This window comes from Elephantulus edwardii, unplaced genomic scaffold (assembly GCF_000299155.1).
Source record: "Elephantulus edwardii isolate Elephantulus edwardi_28Jun2011 unplaced genomic scaffold, EleEdw1.0 scaffold00095, whole genome shotgun sequence".
Taxonomy (NCBI): Eukaryota; Metazoa; Chordata; class Mammalia; order Macroscelidea; family Macroscelididae; genus Elephantulus; species Elephantulus edwardii.
The window spans coordinates 13,111,501-13,125,279 of NW_006399845.1; the positions used below are offsets into that span (position 1 = coordinate 13,111,501).

The 13,779-nt window shown below is 45.3% G+C and overlaps 1 protein-coding gene across 3 annotated transcripts in view; it reads right to left on the reverse strand.

The window, feature by feature from the left end:
• Positions 1–1,975: 1,975 nt before the first annotated feature.
• Positions 1,976–13,779, reverse strand: part of CTNNA1 (catenin (cadherin-associated protein), alpha 1, 102kDa) — a 218,346-nt gene continuing 206,542 nt past the window's right edge. For 2 of the 3 annotated variants that reach the window (XM_006891183.1, XM_006891182.1), the window contains exons 13-17: positions 10,053–10,163; positions 8,844–9,025; positions 8,647–8,752; positions 7,010–7,144; positions 2,081–2,368 (exon numbers count right to left, since the gene is read on the reverse strand). In XM_006891183.1, coding sequence (XP_006891245.1) covers positions 2,081–2,368; positions 7,010–7,144; positions 8,647–8,752; positions 8,844–9,025; positions 10,053–10,163 — 822 coding nt within the window. Of the gene's footprint in view, positions 2,369–7,009; positions 7,145–8,646; positions 8,753–8,843; positions 9,026–10,052; positions 10,164–13,779 lie in introns of all 3 variants that reach the window. The other variant, XM_006891184.1, reaches the window with a different exon arrangement.

A 13,779-nucleotide genomic window follows, 5' to 3' on the forward strand; every position in this document is an offset into this window, starting at 1 on the left:
ATCTCTGTAAATGTTTATGAAAATTAATAAAATATAATTATAGAAAAAAAAATGCACATCTAGAAGGATTTCACAGATAATGCGCCAAGGAGGCTGTGTTAAAGAAGTCAGTCCACGGATGATGGTACTGAGGACGGTAAGAAGAACGGGATGGCGGCCGGGCAGCTGAGTGAAGTGGGGGCGGGCAGGTGCCCGGGTCTTAAGTCCCATGTGGACTTCATGTGGAGGCTGTTGGTCAGATCATGTTTTAGGTTTTTTTCTTGTGATTTGAGTGAATACTAAAAATGTGTGTTTTTCATTTAACTCACATTTTGTTATGACATTAATTCCAATCTCCACATCATAACTGCACAATTCCCAATTCCTCATGATTTTCATTTCCACTAATCACCCACCCAGCCTTCTTTTTGTCCCTGCAAATGCTGTTCTGATTTTATTTGGTTGATTATTCTAAGTGCCTCCGTGGATTTGTTCCCAACTAGGCCTATTGTTTGGATGAAAGATGAGCAACAGGAGCAAGTTTTTTTCAGGTTGCGAAGGGTGAGTGAAGGCCTGTCAGACCAGTAAGTCTGACTTTTTTATGTACTTGAGTTTTTGTTCCACATTTTCATCTCTATCCAAGACTTTTGTGAAAGATGTCTTTTACAAAGATTCTTTTGCTGCTGGTGAAGATGGCTAATGGGGGCTGAGGTAACAGGTGGCTTTAGGACCTGTGTGGTACCCCAGATATGGATGCAGGGGCATGGCCCAGCCTGAAATGGGGGTGAAGACTCGCTCTGAAGTCGTGTCTTGAGTCAGCACGGAGCCGGGGCCCAGCCCACCACTGGGGAGGGCAGCTGGAGAGAGAGAGAGAACAGCTGCAGATAGAGAGAGAGGGCATCTAGAGAGAGAGAGAGAAACAGCTGCAGAGAGAGAGAGCGTGAGCAGCTAGAGAGAGAGAAAGAGAAATGACTAGGCACAGCATCCAGCGCTATGACGGGAGTGCAGAGTGGGCACTCCAAGAATGTTCATCGCGGAGGGAAGGTCTTTCTGGCACATGACTTGTGAGGACCCGAGGCCAGTCCCGACTCAGGACATTCCCTGAGGAGGTGCAGGCAGGTGGCCCCTCTGCCTCCTGGTGACACTTCCAAGACAAAGGAGACACATCCACAGAAGGTCATGACTCTACTGAGGCTGAGGAAATGACTCTGGTCTCTTAGGTTTGATTTCATAGTGGGTGGACTTTATTGGGAAAAGTTAGTGTAAAAAAATTCAGATTCAAAAATTTAAATAAGACAGTAAAATTATACCTTGCAGCTATAGTAATCGCTATAGTAATCACAAGTAAGGTAAAGTCTAAATTATTGCCTAGGCAAACACTATTTTGTCAAGGTTCTGTTACAAGCCCAAGGCAGGAAAAATTGCAATTATTAGAAATGAGCCCAATGATGAATTTGCATTTGAAATTGGAAGAAAAGGTAAAAGCATATTCTGATTACAGCATCACAACATTCTAGCCTGAAAAAAACCCCAACTTTATTACTGTCCTGTAGCAGAGTACATTAGTAATTTTAACCATGCATTAAAATTATCATATTATGTTATAAAGAGAACAATCACTTTTTTTCATGATACATTATGTTTTACTGAGTTTCCTATGGTTTGTCCTGCTTAAGCTTTAGATGCTTCTGGGACATTCTTTCTCAGATTGCTTCCTAAGATGGCAGCTGCTACCCATGGGTCATCTTTGGTCATTTAGCGCCTGTTAGGTGCCGGGGACGGTGGGTTAGACCCCGTTCCTGCCAGCCCAGAGTGTGGCCACGAGGCTCACTTACAAGTGAATGTGGAATTCTTCTGGTTATAGATTTCTTATTTACGTTTATAAAAAATATAGCTAGAAATATGCTCCTGAATTCTAAACGTATTTGTGACAGACTGAAATATTATGTCCTTGCAGAATTCATCATGTGGCCAGGTTTAACACCTGCCTATATGCTTCCCTGTGGAATCTAACATCAGTGGTCTATTTAGCAAATACATCTGTGTGAGGAACAGTGACTGATCTTTAGGCCCTGAAGGGGCGGCCCCCGACCATAGGGACTTAGATGCTGTCCATTGCTTTAAACTCACTGAGGGCCTGCACGGGGTTTACATGCTTCTTCTGTGATGCCCGTTTGATTTTGGTCTGCGTCTCATCTTGTTTCTCTCTCTTAACCAGGGGCTTCTTCTCAGGGGCCTTCATCTTCCAAGACACGGCAGGGAGGTTGAGAGACGCCATGCCCTGAGACTTCTGGTATTTGGTGGAGGCCACATAGGATGCCTTCACTGTCTGCACCACAGCGTTCATCAAGTTCTTGGCTGCCTGGATCAGCGACATGGCACTGTCCACCTACAAAGAGACAGGAGGGTGGTGAATCCAAGCCCAACACATGCGGGCCAGGGCTGGTCAGGGACCTCCCCCCCACGCCCAGGGTCTCCTTATCCAAACACCACAGAAACACATGTGTTCAAATTCTCTGATGGACAAAAAGGAGGCATAATATAGGCATGCAGCACCATCAGCTTGGGGTTCCCTCATGCTTTATTCCCTTGGAGGGAATCTGCTTTTTTTTCTCCTGGTGCCGGGAGCAGACAAATAGCTAACTAAGCCGCACATACTCAGTCAGAGACGAGGAGAGGAGGAAGCGACTCAGCCATCCTCGACCCACTCCTTCCCGAGTCAATTCTGACTTGCAATGACTACAAAGGACATAGGGTAACTGTCCTATGCAGTTTCCAAGTCTGTAAACTTTTCTAAAAACCAACAGCCTCATCTGACTTCCATGAAGCAACTGTTGGGTTTGAACTGCCAACCTTTTGGTTTTTAATAAGACCAGCTCTCAGGGCTTAGAAATCCTCTATTCTCTGCTCTCCAGCTCCACCTCTCAGACTGACAGGGACAGTATCTCTGCTCGCTTGGTTTTAGGGAACCCCATTCTCTTGCCCTTGGGTAAGGGAGTCCCACATGGCACCTGAGTTGGTGAAGCTCTGACCCTGTGATCCCAGGAAGGCTGTGCTTCCTCCCACAGTTCTGCTGTTTTCCACAGTGCCCCAAGGATGGGCCTTTCCTCTCCTTGGAGGCCAGCAGACCTAACTCCTAGGGCCCTTTTCTAGTCTGAGCTGGCAGGTTCAGCTCTGGGTATGGGGAGCCCCACTAATCCAAGCTTAATCTCTTCAGGAGAAGACTGCAGCAGTGTCCTTGGTTTGTACTAATCTTTTAAAGTCATATTCCGTTTGCACAGCTCACTTTTAAGTTCATCTCTTTTTCTCACAGTTATTCTAAGAGCCAATGGAAAACCATGCAGCCTCTGTAAGGAGCTTGCTTAGACATCTCCTCAGTCCATCACTTCCACCAAACATTTAAATATAATTCAGACAAGATCTATGCTGCATAAATGAAAACGATGACATATGATTGGACAATGAAGAAAGGCGATGCTTTTAAAAGTCTCACCAGAAGCACATTAACATTCACATTTCTGGCAGCGTATGTGTTCTCCAAAATGATAGAGATGTTCTCTGTTGTTCTCCTCATTCCCTTCAGAGCCCTCACCAGAACTGCCTTGTTGCAGTTATGTGCTACTGAGTCAGTTACAACTGACGTACTCAATCTGTATGTTGAGCACATCATTCAAGAAGCTGGACTATATGAAGAATGTGGCATCAGAGTTGGAGATGATTCATCAACAATGTATGTTAATGAAGATGACACAACCCTGCTGGCTTAAAGTGAGGTGGACTTAAAACACTTGCTGCAGAAGATCCAAAAACACAGACTTCAGTATGAATTACAGTTCAACATCTAGAAAACAAAAATCCTCACCACTGTAACAACAGGCTACATCGTGATAGGTGGAGAGAAGTTAATGATTTCATTTCACTTGGATTCACACCACAAATGGTAGTGTAGCCAAGAAATCAAAAGACTCACTGGAGAAATCTACTCAAGGACCTCTCCAAATTGCTAAGGAGCAAGGATGTTAGTTTCAAAAAGACTAAAACATGCCTGATCTAATCCATGGTCTCATTAGTTGCTTCCTATGCATCTGAAAGTCGGGCAGTGAATAAGGATGACAGAATTATTGGTACCTTGAACTGGGCTGTTGAAGAAGAGTACTGAATATCCTATGGACTGACAAAATAACAAACAAGTATGTCCTGGAGGAAGTCCATCCTTGAAGAGCATGCCTGAGGATGCTCACCGGATGGGGGTGGGGGAAAGTTCAGGCTGCTTGTTCATAGCGTCCTTATAAGTCATAGTCAATTCAATGGTACAGAAAACAACATACCTCCCAAGGATGAGATCCTTTTCCAGATACTGACCCCTTCTATTAACAGGCCCAAAGTACATTAGAACAAGTCTCACCATCCTTAATTCAGAGGAGCAATGAAATTGCAATTCTTTTAAGACGGATTTATGTTGTTTGCTCTGTACGCAGGCAGGCCATGTGCATTTAATATTCTCTGCCAACACTATAATTTAAAAAATTCAATTCTCTTTTCCTTATTCATTTCTAGATTTCACTTGACATTCTCAGCTCGTTGCTCTGAGTCAGAACTGACTCACAGCTGAGCCTCCACTGAGTTGCTGAGGTTTTACATCACACAAGAAGAGACTCCATCTTCCTCCTCGGGAGCCACTGCTGGATCTAACTCCCAGGAAAGCACGGTGTTGGAGTGAGCGACCCAGCTTTCCATGGGCTTGGTCACCAGAGCGCCCTAGCCTTATTGCTGACGTTGTCGTTGGGACCACTCGTCGACTGTGGCTCCTATCGACCCTCTGAACAGCCATCTGTGAACAGTGGCCCAGACCTGCACCATCCTCATGAAGCATCTGAAATACCATGCCGAGTCAGGTACATCTCAATCTGGAGGGTTCTCCTCACTCTTCAGCACGGTCCTTGGCAGCAAATTTGTCAATTTTAATATGTCATTTGATATCCTGATTGTTGCTCCCCTGGGTGCTGATAGTGGATCGAGTAAAACGGCATCTGACAATGTCAATTTCCCCCCATTTATTATGATGTTGTTTACTGGTCCAGTTATGAATGCCATGGCTTTTTAATATGTTGAGGTGTGATCCATACTATAAGCTGTAGTCTTGATCATCTTCTGTAAGTACTTCAAGTCCTCTTACTTTCAGCAAGCAAAGCCTTCCTTGTTTATGTGCCAACAAGTCAACTACGACTCCCAGCGGCTCTATGAACAACAGCTCTGAACTTTGCCCTACCTTGGGCCATCCTCATCAACTCTGAAATAGAGTGCACTGTTACAATCACCGTGTCAGTCTATCCCACTGTGGGTCTTCTCTTTAACTGATTCCCTACCTTTCTAAGCACAATGGCCTCTTCCAGTGACCAGCCTCTCCTAATAGCATGTCCAAAATATGTGAGGTGAAGCGTCACCATCTTTGCCTCCAAGGAGCATTAGGTTATACTTTCTTTAAGATGTATTTACTTTTTAAAAAATAATTTTAATGAAAGTTTACAGAGGCTTAGGGTTTCTAGTCATTTCATTATGGCACTTTTCTCCCTGCCTCCCATCCCTATTCACTCTTCTCCTTGAAAAGTAAAAGAAAAACTCATTGTTAAGCAATCCCTCACCCCAAGTACACTCCACTGTGCAGCCTTCATTCTGGACTCCTTTCATGACAATAATACCCAATTATATATCCCTTTTAAACAGTTCTCTCCTTCATCTGTTTCAATGCAGTATATATCATTCTTATCCTCCTTCTCTGCCTTCCCTCAACCCTGATGTCAGTCCTGTTTTACAACAGTGGCCCTATGCAATATTTGTCCTTTTGTGACTGAGATACTTTAATCAGCATGTCCTCCAGGGTCACCCATTTTGCTTAATATTTCATGAGTTCCTTGTTTTTCAAAGCTGCATAGTATTCCATTGTATGAATATGCCACAGATTTTTGTCTTCTTGCTCTATATAAAAGCTATAGTCTTTAATCTTCTGAAGAAGTCCTCTTTGCTTTCAGCAAGTAAGGCTGTATTATCTGCATAATGCAAGCTGTTGAAGAGTCTACTCTGATCCTGATGCCAGTCTTTGAGTCCAGATTCTGAAATGATTTGTTCAGCATACTGAATAGAAATGGAGAAAAGATGCATCCTTTCCACACATTTTTCATGATTTTAAACAGATGTAGCCTTGAACAAATCCAGTATCACTCCCATTTCTCAGTACTAAATTCTGTTTTATGTAGTTAACAAAAATAACTTAAATGGTAGCTCTGACAAATTTATTTTTAAACCATTTAGAAGGCTAGAAAACTGAATTCAGGGTGTTATGATGGGGTAGGTGTACACTTTCTCGGCTCTGGATAAAGGATCTTCATCTCATTCCTGCTCCTAACAGATCTTTGTGTAGCCCCACATTTCTAGTCCCTCATCTCTTTCTCTGCTCTCTGGCTTAATCTCTTTTATACCTCAAGAGATTAACTCAAGACACAACCCTACACTAATCCTGTCTCATTAAGAAAACAAAGACAACACATTCCCAAATGGGATTATAACCACTGGCAGAGGTCAGGATTTATAGCACATATTTTGGGAGGATGTAATTTTAACCAAAACATCAGTCACTCAGAGAACAGGGGTGACTGCTCCCTGGAGACTGGGCCCCGATTTCTAACATACAAAGGGATTCTTCTGGAGGAAATTGTGCCGATTAGTGGACACCAAATAAAGCCCAGTACAGTGACCCACGCTTCTCCCTCCCCCAACATGAAAAGGAGCAGAGGATGGTGACAAAGTCAGCAGTAAAGGACAGATACACAAGGGAATAGTGTACATTTGTGAAAATAACCTGTCTACTGGCAATTTATGAACTAGCTTAATTTTCCTCTGAGGAAGGAAAGCATGGAGATAAAAATACTTTTCCCAGTGAGTGGCAAGAAAATGGGAAGAGAGCGGCAGATCATAAAACACAGACCCAGTGCACAGTCCCACCACCCACCATCTGCCCTGGACAAACACTCACCCCTGAGACCACGAGCTCCCCGCCGAGGTTCTGCACCTCGGCCTTGACCTTGCTGCATATGTTGAGCTGGTGGCAGTAGAGGGCGATGCGCTGCAGGTAGGCCAGCAGGTCCTGCTTGCAGGCCGAGTCTGGACACTGTTGGGGAGAGAATAACATCAAGTCCTCTGGCCCAAACAGCACCTCTAACCTTGGGTGTTCACAAGGACCTCACTTCCTCTCTGAGGAAGGCTGCTAACACCCTACCTCCTCTGGGCTACAGGGGTATGAGTGAGGGCTCAGCGCTTGCACAGCATTGGCTGCCCCATGGACCTTCTGGTCCTCCCTTCCTGACACCGTGTTCGCAGCAGTCCAGGCTGAGGATGCTACTACAGTTCATTCATGAGCGTTGAGGCCCAGGGCCCTTTAAGAAGAGAAAGAGCCCCAACAAGCACTAGCCTGGCTATGGGGAAAGTCAATTTCTGTTTTGAGCTAGGTAATAAGCACACAAATGTATGTAGCTCTTCTGCTCAGAGGCACTTTATCTGCTCAATTATGACGCAGACTATAAACCCCAGATGAAAGGAGACATTCGTCTCATGCAAACAGAGAGAGAGAAAATGAGTGAAGCAAAGCATAGAAGCAGTACTTGGGGACTGGCAGGTCGTGATGGGAAACTGGAGGGAGAGACTGGCCGGTCTGTTCCATCTTGCTGCCAGAGGTCAGGGATGTGAAGCTGTGTCATCAGAGCAGGTTGCGATGGACACAAAGGAGGAACCTCTGAGATGGTTACAGCAAAATTTCTCTACAGTGAGGCTAACAGGCTGTGACACATGATGAGGCCACAGGGATCTTGAAGACCAGGCTATAGACCCTGTTTCAGTCCAGCAAGAGCCTGCAGGGGTGTGAGCAGAGCTGGCCATGTGTGTTTATGGGTAGAGAGGACATCAGGAAGAGGTAAGGTGACTGTGGAGAGGAAAAGGCTGGCTGTTGTCTAAGTGGAGTCTAATTGACTGTAGAAGCAAAGGCTCAGGAGTAGATTGCACCAAAGAAAGGAAAGCTGATGATGAGTGTCTGGCTTGAGCATGAGGTGACAGAGGCCACTCGTCCTTTAGCTAGGAAGGAGACAGAGAAACTGGTGGTGCTGAGAAATAGAGGAGGGCTACAGGTGCAGAGTGAAACTGTAAGAAGCCGCTTCTCCAATGCTGACTCTTGGAGCATCAAGGGAAAATGTGTTACAAAACATCCCAACTGGTGGAAACAACCGTTTTCTAGGTGTGTGCATGAAAAGAGTAATGAGGAGTGAATAGCCGTGCTGACAGTACAGAATTCGGCTCCCTACTGGCCATATAAGCCTCGCAAACACTGGCCAAGAGGATTCCTGATTATTGGCCTGTGTCAGGGCCTGCCCACAGCCAGCTCTGGAGCCACAGAAATGCATTAGTGTTAGTCAATGGACCGTGTCAAAATATACACATCTGCTTCAGATTCTAATGTAAAACTCCCAAGATTTGTCAAATAAATGGCAGGAATTCAGAAGTCTGTAACAATCTAGCAAAGTTACAGTCTGAGATGATTGAGAAGAGTGCGGTGACCCCCAACACCTGGGCAGTGGCCTTGGGAATGGGTTCCCCCACCCCGGGTGCTGCTCTGTGACCTACATGGTCTGCGATGGTCCGGCCGAGCTTATCCATCCTGGAACCCGCCTCAGCAATTTTCTTGGCGGCACTGATCACGTCAGAGGTATTTTTGAGTGGTCCTTTCCCACTGTAAGAGGAGAACGAGAATTTTGAGTCTGCAGCCCCTCAGGGTGGAGGATGGAAGGCCCAGTGCAGGGCACAGCACGGCGGGCGCTCACCGGGTGAAGTCGGTCATCTCCATCATGATCATGCACATCTGCTTGGCCAGCACGATAATATCGTTGCCACTGTCGTCCCATTTGGACACTTCGGCATCCAGCTTGCTCTTTTCTTCCTGGAAGCTGGCCACCTGCTCAGCGATCTTTGCTTTCTGCTCCTGGGGAAGCTGAGCCATGATGGCCTGAAACCAGAAGCACAGAAAATGCTCACACAATGAGACCATGAAGCTCCCACAGCGCCTTGGCAAGAATATTCCCAACTGGCAACCTATGACACAGGTAGGATAATGCTCTAAGCCATGCCTTTTTGCCTGAAGGCCTGCTCCTCTTCACCCTGGTCCAAGGTTTATGGCCACCTGAGTCCCACTCACTTTGGAGAACAAGTTTGGAGGGAGATGCTGAGGCGTGGAGAGCACACCTGGGCTGGGCAGAGCAGTGGAGAGAAAGGCCGACACAGGGCCACTGACCTCCCAGCCACATCTGTCTGCATGCACAGCTTCAACTTTCCAAGGTGAAATGGAAATGGTTTTTCAATATAAACTGAAGTAGAAATGCAGAGAAATATACATTTTGGCTACCTGATATAGTACTTAAATTTTATTAAACCAGCACTTAAAGGCCAGTATCCACTTTAAGCCCCACAGACTCTGGGGTCGGAGATATTCAGCTTCCCAAAGTGCCCACAAGGGCACCAAAAACAGACTTGCTGTTCAAAGTGATTTCTAAGAAATAAAAAAGGAAAAAGGACTCCTTGGAAATATTTCATGCCATCCTCCTAGAACATAAATGCTATTGATTAAAGATTTAATGACTCAAAGGAATGCAATATCCCTGACTGGTTTTCTTGAAGGTACCACTTAACGGGATTTCTTTTTTCTTCTCAAGCCAAGGATAATTAAATATTTCATATCTATGCTATCACTGAGATGGGAAAAACCAGCCATCTTTTTGAGCTTCATAATTCTTTTAACAGACATTATTCATGAAACTCCAGGGCCCAGGTAAGGAGACTCCAGCTCCTGCACTGGTCTGAGCCGAAGAGACATTCTGGAGGTACCTACACTGTCTACCATGTGGCACAGCTGATGCTAGCTCTCCTGCAGAAGTGGGAGAATGGTGCTCTGGACACTCAGGGCGTTTCCTGGAAAAAACAAGCCTAATTGGGAGAAGGGGTGCTCTTCAAATGCCCCCCCAGGGATATTTCCTTACCCGGGCACTTTGGCCAGCGATCAGCTGATCATCTTCTGTCTGGACGCTTGTTCGGCTTCTGACATCAAAATCTTCTGTCTCAAAGTCCGAGTCATCCAACTCTTCAGGAGTCTGCCACCAGGACAGAGACTGAGTCACACCTAGCCCTGGGCCTGTCTCACATCTCAGGGCACACGCATACCTAGTTCTAGAAACCACACTGATGGAATTCTGGGCTTCATGGGACAGAGTTCTCAACAGCTCTCAGTACTAAAGGTAAAGCTTTTCATGCTCATCTCTGGTCTATCACAGAGGGTGTGGGCACCTCACCAGCACTTTGAAAGAACCCGAGTTCTTTCATGGGGCTGGGGCTTCACTTTCAACCACTGGGTCAAGAGTGTCTATATATGACATAAGGTTTTCACTTCTGAATATATTTTCCCAACACCTGCATCTTACGATAAAGGTGAGAACTGTCCTGGGTAGAAAGGTGGTGACTTAAAAACAGAAGTGTCTTATATTGCATCAAGCAGATTCTTCTAACCTTTCCATTTTTTAACACACAAAAAAGAAATTGAAATGAATTAAATAATACTGAGGCTTATCTTCGAAAACCAAAGGCTGCTTTGAAGAATGAAAATAGGCAATGCATTCTAAAGAAACTTTTATCAAGAAAACGAGAATATGGTAGGTAGAGGCTGAGTAAATACCAAAGGGACTGATTACTGGTTCTAGCTCTTTGCTCTAATTATGAAGTAAGATTTTTATTTTGCACAAACTATCAGTCTCTAGTGATTAGCTGTTGACTTGAAACATCATGTCATTTTTGGAAGTTATCAGTGTGGGGTTAGCAGGGGGAACAGCTGGGGCTGGCTCTCAGCCCTGCCCGCCAGTGACAAACATACAGTGAGGCGAGTCCCTTGCAGGAACCTGGACCAAATCCAAGCCCAGCCCATGGGCCTGCTAAGAGGCTTAAATGAGACGACATGGAAGAATGCACTCAGAAATCCTCAGAAGTGTCTTAGATTTGACATGTGCAGGCTGGGCAAGAGCAGTGGGCACATCAATCGGGCCACAGGGTGTAGACCCTCTGGCTGAGCAGCATGTTTCAGTGCTGGGCTCATGGACACCTTCACAGTTCTGGTACATGCTACATCTGTTAAGATGTTGTTGTTGTTGTTATGTGCCGTCGAGTCATTTGCGACTCATAGCGACCCTATGTACAACAGCCCTAAACCCTGCTCTATCCTGTGTCAACCACACCGCCTCTGACACACCCATCCCGATTACCCCAGTCACTGAATCAGTCCATCTCACAGAGCGTCTTCCCCTCCTGCGCTGTCCCTCTCCTCTACCCAGCATGATGTCCCTCTCCAAAGACCTGTCTCTCCTAGCAACATGTCCAAAGCATGTCAGACGAAGCCCCAGAATCTTTGCCTCCAAGATTAAGAAGCTTCTTCAAATAGCAAAATTTAACAGAGCAGTAAACAACAAATGCTGGCAAGGCTGCGGAGAAACTGGAACGCTTATGCACTGTTGGTGGGAGTGTAATATGGTACAACCACTATGGAAGGCTGTATTGCGCTTTCTCAGAAACCATAACTGCCACCCAGGCAGATATATGCACACCCATGTTTATTGCAGCTTTGTTCACAATAGCAAAAAGTTGTAAACAACCTAAGTGCCCATCAACAAACGGATGGATAGAGAAACTGTGGTATATTCACACAATGGAATATTATACTGCATTGAAAAACAAGGAACTCATGCAATATTATTCAAAATTGGAGACCCTGGAGGACATTATGCTGAGTGAAATATCTCCGTCACAAAAGGACAAATACTGCATAGTTACACTGTTGTAGAACGGGACTGACATCAGGATTGGGGTGAGACTGAGAAAAATTGGATAAATTATGTATTTTTTTTTGAAACAGATGAGGGAGAGATCCGTTTAAAAGTGATAATATGATTGGTTATTATGGCTGATGGGAGTCCAGACTGAAGGTTGCATGGTGGAGTGTACTGGGGGTCGGAAGGAGGGGGGATGACTGTATTCCAATGAAGGAATTTTTCTTTTACTCTTCAGAGAGAGGAGTGAACTGGGAGGGGAGAGGTGGGCAGGGAGAAAAATGCAACAATGAATGAATGGAAAGCCAAAATTTGTGTAAATGTTCATTAAAATTAATAATAACTAAAAAAAGAAGCGTCTTCGAGGATTACCTAATAATGTCTCTACTTCATGACCACCATTATAGCCCACCACTGACCTAAGAACTGTTCTTGCCAAGAGAATAAAATACCATCTTTCTTTTTTTAATTCACTGAAATACTTGTTGGACGTTAAGCCAGGCATCATTCTAGGTTCTTGAAATACAGTATGACCAACACAGAAAAAAACCCATTCCTACAATACTTATTGATATGGGTGATGAGAAAGGTCTTATCTGAGGAGACACCTGTGGACACTGAGGGAGGAGCACCAGGAGTGAGAGGCTTAGCTTCTAGATGGGACCTTGTACGCCAAGTGTGAGGAGTGAAGCTGGTGGGCAATTTCTGGAATCTGCGTGGTGGAGTTTCATGACCTGGTCTACCCTGTAAGTAATGAGTATAGAGGGCTAAGGGTGGGAAAAGGGAGGCCAGCTGATTATAAGTGAGATGCTATAAGTTTGGGAGACATACGAACAGGGATCAGATTCCAGGTTTACTGTGTGACAGTAGAGTCAACAGAATTTGCTGATAGATCCAATGTGAGATATGAGACAAAAGGAGGAACTTTCAGGGTCTAATATCAAGTTTATGGCCTGAGTAACTAGAAGCACAGAGCTGCCATCAGCTGACATGCTAAGACTATGGGTAGAATAGTTAGGGAACTAGGGGAAAGGGCAAGAAGTAGGATTCCCACCTCAAACTGAGAAGGAGAAAGGGCTAAGTGTGTGTGAACTGCTAAAGAAACAGAGAGCAGGACCTCGTTTCCAGCAGAGGGTCGTCCTCAGTCAACAGGCACCAAGAAGAAGGCAGAATAGATGGGTAGAGATTTACCAGGGGCAGATGTTCCAGCTACCTCAGTGGAAGAGGGAGGGCAGGACACAGGTGTATGGGCTAAAGAAAGCAGGTGTGAGCATAAGACCGTGTGAAAGCCTCGTGGAAACTGGAGCTCGTCTGCTGAGCATGTACAGAACAGCAAAGACACTGAATAGAGGGGAGCTCTGGTGGCCTACTGGCAAGAACCTGTACTACAATCCCAGAGGTGCGCAGTTTGAATCCACCAGATGCTCTGCTGGAGAAGGAGGGGCAATCTCCTTAAACCAGTCAGATCCGATTTGACGGAACACATACAAAAAGACACTGAATAGAGTTGCTGAGTCCCTTAAGTCAGTCACACTCTGGTTATGACTCTTACTTATCACTCAGCTCAAACAAAGAACTCACTGACATCGAGTCAGAACTGACTCACAGCTGGGTTTTCTAAGGCTGTTTGTAAACTCACAGGATACTGCCCAGAACTTCTGGTGGATCGAAACTGCCAAGTGTGACCTCTGGGTAGCAGCACCGCTCTCTGTGGACACCACCACTAAAAATCCTACTTCTAGGTGTCTATCTGCATGGAAGAACTGGGGAAACAGGGCTGTGTGCATTACCACTGCGGTATATGACCTGGGGATCTTGTCACATGATCAAGAGTTATGCACTGTTTTACCTGGGCTTAGGTCTTTGCTAAACACAGATTTTTCATTAGCCCAGCTAC